The sequence below is a fragment of the Mugil cephalus genome, chromosome 11 (assembly GCF_022458985.1).
Source record: "Mugil cephalus isolate CIBA_MC_2020 chromosome 11, CIBA_Mcephalus_1.1, whole genome shotgun sequence".
Taxonomy (NCBI): Eukaryota; Metazoa; Chordata; class Actinopteri; order Mugiliformes; family Mugilidae; genus Mugil; species Mugil cephalus.
Genome location: NC_061780.1, coordinates 13321946 through 13334597, shown reverse-complemented (window position 1 = coordinate 13334597; position 12652 = coordinate 13321946). Strand labels below are relative to the sequence as shown.

The window sequence follows — 12652 nt, the reverse complement described above, 5'->3', positions numbered from 1 at the left end:
AATGTTCTGATGGTGGATGCAAAAACATTATTTGCTTTACTTTTGTTACTTACCCTGAATTCATTTGTGGCCTCTCTGACTATTATCCATCTTACTTTAGGAGTGATTTTTTGTTGTTTGAGAGCTCCGTGGAGGGTAACAGTCGCCCTAAACCTCCTCCGTTTGTTCACAATCTGTCTGACTGTAGATTTGTGGATTCAGAACTCTTTAGAGCTGGTTTTGTAATCTTTTCAAGCCCAATGAGCGACAACAACTCTTTAACTGAGGTCCTCAGAAAGCTCAGGACTCCTCCTCAAACTGATGTTGACGTGAAACAGAACATTTATTGTAAAAGATGGACTCTAATATAGCATAAAACGATCTGGTAATCCTACAAAGAAAGAAAGAAAATTCAGATGTATAATATTTCTGTTCATTTGTTTGATTTCAGGACTTGAACAAAAATCTGCAGACGTTCTGATAACTAAACGCAAATAAATAACTTCAGCGATTGTTCTTTTATAATGGAGTGTCAAGTCCAAAGTGTATTTACTTTTCTATAGTTTTTTACGGTTGCAGTGCATAACCTCATACAATACGGTGACACAGCAGTATATACAGAAACAGATGTTTCTGTTAATGCTTTACTGTTGGGAGAAAATCAAAAGAAGTGAACTATTATGACAATGTTGTGTACACGATTAGCGTCAGTGTGTTTTCAATGTGTGTCATTGTCATAAACAGGGGCCAACAGAAGCCAGTGCCCCTGTAAAATTGCTCCTGGCCCATATTGTGGCCCCTGTGCTAAACGGATAATAGATTTATTAATTTCTTACGGTGACATGCGGTGGCTCGAAGACCGGAACTAACGCGGCGGAGCGTTCTACACGGACTCCTTGAAGTGCTACACACAGAGTGTTACCCGCTTCTGACGGACCGGCCGCGCGAACTTTGGATGTGAACGCGAACAGCCAACAGCCCTGCACGGACTACTGCAAAGAGGCCAAGGTTGGGAAACGATTCAATTTCGTAATGTCAGTGACAAAATAACGCCACATATTCGCTATCGTTCACTACAATGATAAAATCTGTTTTTATTGCGCTTAATCACGGCTTGGTCTTGTTATGTGAATAAGCAAAGCTATTGAAGTCAGTAAACATGGTGACATGCTTGGGAAATAGGTGAAAACAACCAACAGCATGTTGCCTACTTATTTAATGAAAAACTTGAATGGCCTTCTGAGAGTTGATGCTACAATCCTCTCCATTTTCTTTTTAGTAGGCCATTATCATGAAACAGAGCAAGAAGGACTATTTGTTTCCTTTTTTCTTTCTTGAGTTGAGTGTGATTTAGCTAAAGATAGTGTGATTGTACATTTAAGTCTCATGCTGTGAAAGAGAACTCTGCGTGTAGCTAAATGCTTAGATTAAAAAAGTGTCATTGTGCAGATAAAAGTTTTATTTTATGCAAAAACAGAAATCTTATTTTACAAGAAAAGACAAACATGGTTTCAAGGTTTATTGAGCACATTTAATCTTATGTTTATTGAGACAAAGAATGTTTGTCTTATTGTATTAATACTGAATGTATGTTGTTTAGGTTTTAAATAAACTAAACATTTTGAACGCTTAAATATTGCCCTGTTTTGTCCTTATATGTGCCCCCCTGAAAAAACACCTTGTAATTTTGATCAAGAAGCGCCACTGATGTATGTCATTTAATAATAATAGTTCTAATATGAGAATCATGGATGACCCACTTATTTCAGATGCCTTCAACTCCCAGTCTTCCTAAAGTCAGATTTCTTGAGAAGGCAAGTGTGTATTTATCAACCACATCCCGTCTCTGGCTGATCTAACATCCTGGTATTCTCCACCACCATCTCCACCCCGTTCTCCAGACTCTGAACCTTCATCTGCTCCCGTCCTTGTCCTTGGGAAGCCAAACAGTAGCCAACTTCAGCCAATGGAAATAGAGAGCGCCGACTGCCGTCCTCAGCCGGTGGCTTTTCCTGGAGTGAATGTTGTGCACTGTGCTCCCATCAAGTACCAAGGACAAGTGACACAGTCTGATTTTCCATCTTCAGACTCTGGTGCACCCCCCGTGGTGTCACTGTAAGTGAACTTTAATCAGACTTTAACAAGCAGCACAGCACAGACAACCTGGGTAAATATTTTGTTCTACTTACTTCATTGTGTTTTTTTTTTTCTGTTTTCGTCATAGAAAAAGAAAGAGGAGTGACCAGGATGAAGGTGTTCCCTACGTGAAGAAGCCGCTAAATGCCTTCATGCTCTATCGCAAGGAGCAGAGGCCTTACGTAGCGGCTCAGCTGAACATCAACAACAGTGGGGAACTGAACAGAGTCCTGGGACAAAAGGTTTGTTTAGTGGACTCTTAGTTTTACACAAACCACATTTATCTGAACTTATCCACAGTTTGGTAATGTTCTTTTGTTTTCATAACAGACATTTGTGTTTAAGAGTGTGTCCTGACAGTGTGTTGTCTTCTGTCCACAGTGGAGAAGACTAAATACTATGAAGAAGCTGAGAGGGAGAAGCTGATCCACATCTTAGAGTACCCCACATGGTCATGCAAGGACAATTATGTATGCACCCTCTGCTCATGTTCAACTCAGTCATAGTTAAATCATTACACTAGAAGATCAAACAAGGTTACTGGAAACAGCCTTGTGTTTATCAGCTGGTATCAAAAGATGTGGCTGTTTTTTTTTTTTACAGGGCAAAAAGAGAAAGAGAGACAGGAGGAAGGTTTGACCCGGTGATGAATTCAAGAGAAAAAAAAAGATAAATTGTACATTCCACCAAAAGACACAAAAAGCAAACGATAAAACTTCTTTTGTAGTCAGCCAAAGAGATTTTTTTCAAGAGTGCAAGATTAAGAAACATTGTTTTGTTTTAAAACAGTTTTGTTCAAGGCTAAATGGACTGATGAGTTTCTGTATCTGAATTTAAGAAGCTGCATTAACATCTAAAGAGCAGCGAGTGGCACCGGTTCAGACACATCTGGACCACGGGGAGTGCCACCTGTGAAATAACCAGATCCAGACACCAACTATGGACTACACCTACCTGTACCCTTATCCTACTCTCCTACTACTATTGATCTGTCTGCTCTTCATCAAACCTGACAGCAGATTCCAGTCTTGTATAATAAATATGTAAACTGTGTGACATGGGTGAATTGTTACTGTTTTCGTAGCTATTTATTGCAGATTTTACATAATGTGTAAACATAGTGAAACCATGGGTATGTGAACCAAAGTTCACAGTAAACAAATTCAATTTCAAATCTTTAAACACATGTTCGGAGAACTATTTTTTTTACTTTTTTTTTTTTTTTTACCTGATTTTAATCATGAATTTATTACCGTAATGCGTCCACCTCAATTTAGCATAATCAATATTCAAGAAAGTTCATAAAAATAAATGTGAATTTGTTCTATATAATTTATGTTATGTTATATTATATTATAACGATTTCCCATCACAGTCTTCACATTTCTCTTTTAAATAAAGTTATTTCGACCCATAATGCACCAGAGAAGACAGAAGATGGCTACAAGGTAAGATTGTCCTACATGTCTTGATTATGATAATTGTTAAGGTTTCCCTCCGTATGCTAATTTGCACACCAAGGGTGAACATTGTTCTTCAAAAGTTATCAATTAGATAGTTAAAGAACATATTAGGGAGCTTTTTTTTTTAGCTGAGTCATCATAGCATGCTAGCATTTTAAGCTAGCTTAGGTGGATGTCATTCATTACGGTAATACAGCGTAGCTTTCATTACCATGTAGTAATACTGCGGTAATGAAAGATAAGATTACGAAGATGAACAGTTTATTTTTTAAAAGGTAACATATATTTATAGTACATATACACTGTATTACTGTATGTTATTGTTTATTACACATTAATAGTTTTATAGTGTTTTTTCGTATTGATGCCAAATTGTTATGCTAATTTATGCTAACTAATATTCCCTAATATGAAGGCAAAAGGAAGTGACAGAAGAGGGCTGAATCAAGAGCTAGAGTGGAGCAACATAGGCAGAAGATTTATAGCAATCCAGACCTCCTAGAGGAGTATAGGAGAAAGGAAAGAGAAAGTTACGCCTTAATAAGGAAAGAGATTAGCAGATTTTATTACAGGACATATTAGGTCCTTCTAGTGCTAGTAAAGTATGCAGTAAGCCGAAGAAGTAATTCAGTCTGTAAAACATGTGAAGTAGTTTCATAGTAGTTTTCCTATTCCTACTGATATAGCTCATATTTTAACACGTATCAGAAGCGCAAGGAAAAGAGGCTGACACCAGGCAGCTGCAGAAACAAAGAAAAAACTGGAGGGAAAATTCAAATAGATACAACAAAAAGAAAAGCACAGTCCAAAATATATTGAACAAAGCCTCTGCCTCAGATGATAATGTGGATGCAAACCCCAACATTCAACCTCAACCCCTACGATCTAAAAGGACTGACTAATCAATTACAAAAGATACTCAATGAAAAAAATAAGGAACTAGAGATGATGTGTCCACAGTAGTAAATGGTAAAACTGGGGAGGTCAGGGAGGGTGGACAGATTTACAGGAAGAGGTTTCTTTTAGATACTATGGAAAATGTCCACAAGAGACTCCTCAGAGTGAACCCAGGCCTGAATGTTTCCTGCTCCCAGGAGTGTTTTTTTTAAGTAAAGTAAAAAAGTTGCACTAGCTATGGATACTAAATACAACATCCATTAATAATCTGTTTGCTCTATAAGTCTGTAATATAGGATCTTACATTTCCTGGACACTGGTCGTGGACCAAAAACAACATGGAGCGAGCGGATGACAAGTTCAAGATCGATGACCAAAAAACTGCAGGATGAGTTTGACATGAAAACCACAACTCCGGAGAAGAAAGTTGAAGAAAGAGCTAACCATGACAGACGTGTGCTCATCTATACAACACTGGGCATCAGTTCACACGTATTAAGCAACTGAAATAAACCTTGACTGAGCATTATGTTGCAGTCCATGTTGACTATGAAAATTACATTTGCAAATGGAGCAAAGAAATCAAAGGTAATTTTCCCTTATCAGTAATAATTTGCATTATTTATTTCAGTGCAAATTATATAGATAAGTCCATCTATTTTTGTGTTTTTGCAAATAATGTTTTGCTTCGGTCCCGTACTCAGAGCTGAAAGCAGAGAAAGGGAAGTCAAGTGTGTAACTATTGAATTCAGACTGTTAACATGTAATAACAAAGGTGGAGGTTATAATCACATGATAATAATCCAAAAAAAATGTGTTGGACAAGTTGTTACACTTGGTGATGTTCAACTTTTTGCTGTTTTAATAAACCTTTTTTTTGTCCATTAATCCAGATTGGCAGCGGTCAGTGTGAGGTTGATACAATGAGCTGTTCTGGTGACAACCACTTCAACATTACATCAATAACATTTTCCAGTGAGAAGGTGTAAAAGAAGCAATTATCCCGAACCACTGCCTTCCTCTTCAACTGCAAGATACCTCGTGTGGTGCCAGAGCTCTGGGCTAAGTCCAAAAAGAAAGCTAAATGAAATGTCACCTGGTTGTGTTATCAGAATCAAAGCTAGAATCTAGGCTCTGGCTATTTTCAAAAATGTCCTGCCTCTATGCGCCGCATATAATTCATACCCACCTTTAGCGTCGCTGCTGATAAATATAATACAATTGGCCTTGAGTTTGTCCTGTGTGCCATAGGATGACAGGGTTCGACCAGACTTAGCTGTCGGAGAGAAAGTATTCCTCGCGGCTGTACAAAACTGATATTTATGTACAAAAATAAATAAATAAGGAAACAAATGAATGGATAGTTTGGTTCGCTGCCACAGTGCATAATGAACATTGTCTGTTGGTTTATTGATGTTGTTTATTGTGCACATGCATGTTATATATACCCATATTTAACTTTATGTGCTGCAAAGTTAACATTTTGAACATTTGATTCAGTTTTGGCCTCCACTGGGAACAACTTGGGCAGCACTGATCTAATCCTTCAGTTTATTACAAACAGTCCCGTTTAAAGTGGTTTTAGATGAGTGTGAATGATTGTAATCTGAAAGGTAACTGGTAACTAGAGCTCTCAGATAAATGTAATGATGTAGAGGAGTACAACTACAAAGTTGAATACTTAAGTACAAGTACTTTGAATTGGACGTGAGGTATAAATTTAAGATATTCATGTAAGTTGGGAAGTTACGTGTCCTAATGTATAAATAACTTATTATAAATAATTACTTTAGAGATGTTGGGCTGAGTAAAAATTAAAGATGCAGTTGTCAAAGAGGAGATCTATTAAGTAGGAAATTCTCTTTTATTCTGGATATGTTTCATTATCACTATGTGCATGTGGAAGGTAAAAGGAGTGGCACTGACAAGTTACTTTGTAATGATTTGTCTTGCATGTCTTTTTTTGGTGCTAAACATTGACTGCGAATGCTTCCGTCTTCTGAATTGATGCCAAATACCATTTAAATTGAGAAAACACACAGAGACAAAGATGTTATGAACATTTTTTCAAATACAGTATTTACAAAACAATTCAACAGTGAAGCAGGTTCTGAAAGTGGTCCAGAGATATGACATTCATCCAAAATAAGTAATCTGTGACGTACAAAAGTTCAAGCGAAGGCAGCTTGTATTAAGGAGTACATACAGAATACTGATGCCCGGTGGTGGCGCAGCAGGCACGTCGACGCGCCGGGCTCTGGCTCAGAGCTCCAGTCAACGTCCCGAAAGTACAGACAGTGCATGGGTCACGATTCAGTTTTCACTTAAATGCATAGTTAGTTCACATCAGCCGAGACTGTGTCACCTTCGCCGTCAACACATCATCTTCCATGAAACAATAAAGATAATGATGATATGCGCTGCTGAGATAAAGGCAGTTGTATACGTTGTCTGCAGCTGGAAAGCTGATAATCATATGATGGTTTTTTGCATGTACATCATGTTTATGCATGTTGGTTTAAGGTAACTAAGTGATTTATTTGTTATTCTTATGTAGTTACTGCATGTATCCGTGTCCTGCCTGATGTGCTGCTGCAATACTTTCTACCAGGGAATCAAACATCTTTTTTTTTTTAATCTCAATACTCTTCTCTTTATGATTTACAGACTTCAAAAACTTTCCCAATTCTCTATTACTGCAACAAACTGTGATAAGTTTTTAGTTCAGAACTTGATATGAATCCGAAGCCCTTTGCAGCGCAGCACCGCTCTAATTTAATACCAGAAAAAAGCAAAGCTCAGATTATCCACCTGGGCATTTTTCTCATATAATTTAACATTTTTAGAACAGACTGTCACAGTGCAAGAGAATTAGTAACACAGAAAAAAAAAAAAAAAAGTCAACACGCAAGGCTTGTAAACCACAACCTCCCACACAGAGAAATAAATAAATAAATAAATACAAACACAAAAAAAGGTAAAAACATCCAGGAATAAATTAAGTGTGCTTCATGTTCGGCTTAAAAATACAGTGAGCCTTGTCGTCTCGCCATCACGGTAAACTTTACGCAGACCTCCGGAGGGCGTCAGGCACCGTCACCTCTGGTCTACGTTGGACAAAGCACTGTGAATAACAGCAGAGATGGATTTGAACTGTGGCTGAGTTCGTGTGAAACCAACTTACACAAGGTACAAGAGGAAAAAAACAAAAGGAAAACATCTAAACGTGAGCACATCAGTTAATGCTGAAAAAAAAAAGAAAAAACACATCAAACCTACGTCAGACGCAGTTTGGGTGAAACGAAGCGTTCCATAGCTAATAATCCCAAAGCAGCGTCTCAGATGTTAAGTGCAGGGTAATCAGGACTCTGTGTGTGTGGCAGTGTGAGTCACTGTGAGTCTGGACACGAACAAGCGGCAGTCACACCGCTGGCTGTGCAGGAGACGGGGGAGAAAGGTGAGGAGGGGACAGACTGCGCTAGATTTCGGTGACACAGAGGGGGCGCTCTCCAGTTTGGAGCAACAACAACACCACAACAGTGCGCGTCGTGTGTCACAAACCTCTCTGTCCGTGGCCCTGCTCGCACCAGAGCTAGCGAGTGTGAGGCAGCGATACGTGAGTAGAAGAGTAGAAGATGAGAGTGGGGAAAGAAAAGGCAAAGAGATGAAAACACAGCGTGTGAAAGGAATAATGAGATGAAAGAAAGGACAAGTAAAGGCAGAGATCAAACGTTTAAAGGTCTTGAAACACTATGAGTAATGTTCTTGACTTGTCACTATTATTTTCTAAAGGCTCATGAAACTCATTGACGGTCAGTTTGCAGAAATGTCCTTGATGTGGAGAAGTTTCTTCAGTGTTGCTACTTAAGGGCAGTTCCTGGAAAACTGTTTTAAACATTTAACTACAAAAAGCCAAATTACAATCCACGTTTCCAGAAATTTAAATTTAATCCTAGCTTAACACCAAAATTTACATTTGATCGTGTCGTTACGGCTCCAAGCAGCAGCAATGCCACTGAACCACACTGGGAAAATAAATTAAAGGAATGAAGTTAATGGCTACGTTTACTTGGACACTACTATTACACTAATATCAGAATCAAAATGTCAGTCGGATTGAGAGGGATGGTGTAAACCTTTGAAAATGTGTCCAACAGGAAAATGTTGGAAACTATTAGCCAATTAAAAAATGTGATAATGTGATTAAATGAAAGTAACAAACAAGTAAATTAAGCCAGATCTTATCTGTACAGTTAAAATGTGGGTCCATCTTCTTCTAATGAATGAATTGAGCTGATTGAGTGGCAGAGCACTTTTTATTTAGAGAAGCTCTATGGTGGTTGATGTTTAGGAGCAAGTAAACACGTGTATTTTATCTATTTAATTAGCTTTCCTGTCACCAGTTAAGTCAGAGTCTCTGATCAGAATGACTTCAGTCACACTGAATAAATATTCTCAAGCACTTTCCCAGGATTTTGTGTTGAGCTGGCATCAGTGGTCGTCTGAGCTGTGAGAAATCCATCACAATATGTGATATAACCAAGAGGAACACCAGACATCTTTACGCCATCCGCTCAGTAACCAGTGATCATATTAATCAAACTCTTTCTGTGAATCAAGGATGACCAATGCCGGCACATGGCGCTGTACGTATAAACAGGAAAGATAAGAACTCACCTTTGAGAATGTAGTCTGTTAAGAGACTGGGCACTTTGTCGCTGTCGTCTTTCATAGCGTGCAGAACTGAAATGTGAACGGATCAATCAATGAGCGGTGATGAATCAAGGAAACAAGCTTCACAAACAGATGAGGAAACTCACTCTTGGTCAGGATCTGGAGGTCTTCAATAGAGGGAGGGTGTCCTTTCTTCTCGTAAGGGATGACTGTGGTCACGTACTAGAGACAGAGGGAGACGGTAAGAACAGACAAAGTACTGTAGAGCTGGGTTGCTACTTTAAAAATGAGGGGTTGTTTCATCTTCTAGAGCAGAAAACGGAAAAATAATAGTTCAGAAACTGAGAGAGAAACGGAAAATAACCTGGTTTTCACTGCATCCGCCCCCAAATGTTTGTCTGAAGCTGTTCTGAATAACAGAGGAGAGTCCGTCTATGCTGAAGCGCTGAGGAGGAAGGAAGAAAAGTGAAGAAGCATAAAAAGAGAGGAGATTAAAGACAAGGAAAAACTTAAGGAAGATACAAAAGTAAAAACAACGAGAGCAGAAAGAAATGCAGCAACCAGAGGGAATCTCACAGGTAACTTTCATGAGAGATGAACAAATAATAAATCACATGAAGGAGGCCGGTCCTGACTGTAATAATAATAAAGTACTGACTGATCCGAATGATTTCTCCGTGGGGCCCTGAGACGTCCCGGCTCCGCCTTTAAGCTTCCTCTTCTTCTTCAGCGACTCCCGGTGCTCCTTCTGCCGGTTCTGAACGTCGATGAGCGCCGAGATGAAGCTGTTCTTCACCTCTTTCTCAAAGTCCAGCTCGTCCCTGAGAGCCAGCTGCTGCACCAGCTCCTCTGAAAGCCTGCTGATGTTGGCCTCGGCCTCCTCCAGGCGCTCGTTCAGCTCCGCGACGGTCATCGTCCTCACCTCTTGGCCACAAAAACACACGGGGCAAAAGTTGCTGAAAACGCCAACGACCGCCGTAACGCGTTCATGCCAAACCGTGCGGCCACTCACGCTCCTCGTAGACGGGGTCGCCGCAGAACCGCTGGACCTCCACGGAAAGCATAGACAGGTCCGACTGCGATGGATTGTGCTCGGTCTCCATGTCCGGGGAGTCCTGCATCATTTCCTCTATCTCTTCAATAACCTGCATCGAGACAGCAGACGGGCCCACACTTAAAACAACTCAGACGGCATCAATCATTAAATATTGTGGGAAACGCAGATGGATTTGAGACGCATTAAGATGCCGCTCTGCATTTTACAGGCTCGACACAGTCTGGAATAAACCATCCTGGGGGATGACGGGTCTGTTCACCTGCTCCGCCGTGAACAGGGGCTCCTCTGCCAGGCTGGAGACGATGATGGTGTGCATGTCCAGCTGCTCCCTCAGCTCCTCGTCATCCGACAGCTCGGCCGTGACATCAGTCTTTCTCTAGACGGGAAAAGAGAAAGGGGGGGTGGGGGGGGATTTAATCAGAACCCTGAACGCGGGCACAATGAACATCCGAGATTTGTGACATAGACAGGGCAGAGATGTGGAGGGGGGGAGGGAGACGGGCCGGATATGAAGGGAAAGTGGGGCAGAGGTGGGAGGGGAGGGGGGGAGGTGGTACACGGGCTCTGGTCAGAGGGAACAGTGGCAGAGGTGGGACGGGGAGGAGTGGAAGGGTGTCACCAGGTTTCCTCCGGTCAACGCGAAGGACTGGTAGAGCACGTTCGCGTCTGCTTCCAGTCCACCGGCATCACGCGCCCATAGTTACTGGTTAAAGCGCTCCAGATTCTGTGAGGACACAAGAAGGCTGACAGCTTAAAATACAAAACACCCGCTCTGGACAATGACTACACAAAAACAGATATGACTACACCAAAACTTTATGTAATTATACATTAAATTTAGAAAATAGCCCTGATACTGTCATTGTTTGTGCGTGTAGTGCACTGTGGTATATTAAGTGATTATGATGAAGTGTGTAAGTGAAAAGATGGGATATTTTAGAGTCGGCTTTATCTGTTCTTGCCCTTTGTTTAAAAGAAATTTATTATTTGATTTTCCATTTTTAAGCATCAACAGAAACTGGAAATGTTATACGGTCTGTGTCCTAACCATCAGGATACTGTTACTGGAAACTCATAGTTAAAACTACAGCCTACTCCCTAACACAGTTTATCGCCCTAATGGCATTTAAAAGAGACACTTAAACCCAAGGGAGCTGGGTAATTCTTGTCACCTTAGTGTTTGCTCTGGAGATTTTAGGCTGTGTTCCTTTTTTCTTCAGACAATATTGATTGCTACTGACACTGAAAGCTAAATAATACTTTAATTATCTCGAGGGAAATTCAGTGTCCAGTTGCGTCATCACATAGAAACAGGTATTTAGGTTATATAATCATATATATATACATATGTTATACTGTGCAAGGAAATATACAATAGTATCAGCAATGACAAATTTCCCAGTTTAGGATGAGTAAAGTATCTATCTATCTATCTATCTATCTATCTATCTATCTATCTATCTATCTATCTATCTATCTATTTAATCTCTAGATATCATAATATAATAAGGCGTTATTGCAATATAAGAGTTATTTTTCACTATCTGATGCAACGTCAAACAGAAATAACATATATGGCAGGTATCAGCCATAAACATGAAAGTAAAACCTTCATGGGTCGACTAATGTGAGCATATATCGGTTTTAAAACGCTATTTATGGGCTAATGCAGATAATGTGGGGATACCAGTGGACCTGTTTGGTTAATTTGTCGGGAAAATAGTTTACGCTGATTAAATGAAGTCGCTTTAGACGACTGGTCAAGTGGGAGGCTGTCACTGCTGCCATGTCTTGTCCCTCGGCCCTGCTTGATTTTGGAATATTTTACGAGGAGAGCCTCCATCCACACATACAGACATGTAGCCTGCAGCCAGGCCAGACACACACACACACACACACACTCACACAAACACTCACTCGTCTTTCTCCAGCAGCGTGTCCTCGGCGATCACACTCACGGGAGCGATGCTGTCCGTCCTAGCGTCAACACTTTGGAAGCACGCAGACAACTTCTGGTCAAAATCGGTCACCAGGTCCTCCGTGGACCTGAAACCTCCGCCGTGCCGCAGCTCGGGGCGATCCTCACCATCATCACCATCCTCACCACCACCACCATCATCATCATCATCATCCAGGAGGAGCTGCGGCTCGGCGGATCGGCCTTTCTGCTGCAGCAGCGCGTCCTCTGAAACCATGTTCAGGACGTGGTGCAGACCTTGGTCCGGCCTGTCGTCGTCGTCGTCGTCGAAATGCGCGACGGGTGCAGCGGCCATAGCCCGGGCCGGCCTGGCCTAATCGCCCCGGGTGCGCGGTGGATGTGTTGTTGTGGGACTGGGAGGCCTCCACATCCTCCCTGTTCACTGTGTGCCTGCTCACTTCCCACAGCCAGACTAGTGCACCGGACAGTGTGGAAGCACAGGGACGACTAGTGGCCAAAAAACAGGAC

The 12652-nt window shown here is 41.0% G+C and overlaps 2 protein-coding genes across 2 annotated transcripts; one reads left to right on the top strand and one right to left on the bottom strand.

Moving 5' to 3' along the window:
- The first annotated feature begins 903 nt into the window (after window positions 1-903).
- LOC125016744 (lymphoid enhancer-binding factor 1-like) lies at window positions 904-3407 on the top strand. The gene is made up of 4 exons (XM_047599414.1): window positions 904-987; window positions 1881-2094; window positions 2204-2357; window positions 2497-3407. Exons 2-4 carry the CDS (start codon window positions 1946-1948, stop codon window positions 2539-2541), a joined length of 348 nt encoding a protein of 115 aa, XP_047455370.1. The 5' UTR covers window positions 904-987; window positions 1881-1945; the 3' UTR covers window positions 2542-3407.
- Window positions 3408-6526: 3119 nt separating this feature from the next.
- Window positions 6527-12623, bottom strand: fez2a (fasciculation and elongation protein zeta 2a). The gene is made up of 10 exons (XM_047598392.1): window positions 12124-12623; window positions 10842-10930; window positions 10706-10725; window positions 10466-10582; window positions 10162-10294; window positions 9808-10073; window positions 9514-9594; window positions 9296-9371; window positions 9153-9218; window positions 6527-8067 (listed from the first exon to the last, which is right to left on the bottom strand). The coding sequence occupies exons 1-10, from the start codon at window positions 12477-12479 to the stop codon at window positions 7865-7867; spliced, it is 1407 nt and encodes a 468-aa protein (XP_047454348.1). The 5' UTR covers window positions 12480-12623; the 3' UTR covers window positions 6527-7864.
- Window positions 12624-12652: the final 29 nt, after the last annotated feature.

Excerpts from the sequence above, each read along its gene's own strand:
- LOC125016744 (XM_047599414.1), top strand. The coding sequence starts at position 1,946 with ATGGAAATAGAGAGCGCCGACTGCCGTCCTCAGCCGGTGGCTTTTCCT. Across the intron at positions 2,095-2,203 it reads GCACCCCCCGTGGTGTCACT|AAAAAGAAAGAGGAGTGACC; the intron begins GTAAGTGAACTT and ends TTTTCGTCATAG. Across the intron at positions 2,358-2,496 it reads ACAGAGTCCTGGGACAAAAG|TGGAGAAGACTAAATACTAT; the intron begins GTTTGTTTAGTG and ends TTCTGTCCACAG.
- fez2a (XM_047598392.1), bottom strand. The coding sequence starts at position 12,479 with ATGGCCGCTGCACCCGTCGCGCATTTCGACGACGACGACGACGACAGG. Across the intron at positions 10,726-10,841 it reads CTCTACCAGTCCTTCGCGTT|TTTCCCTTCATATCCGGCCC; the intron begins GACCGGAGGAAA and ends CCTCTGCCCCAC. Across the intron at positions 9,372-9,513 it reads GCGGATGCAGTGAAAACCAG|TACGTGACCACAGTCATCCC; the intron begins GTTATTTTCCGT and ends CTCTGTCTCTAG.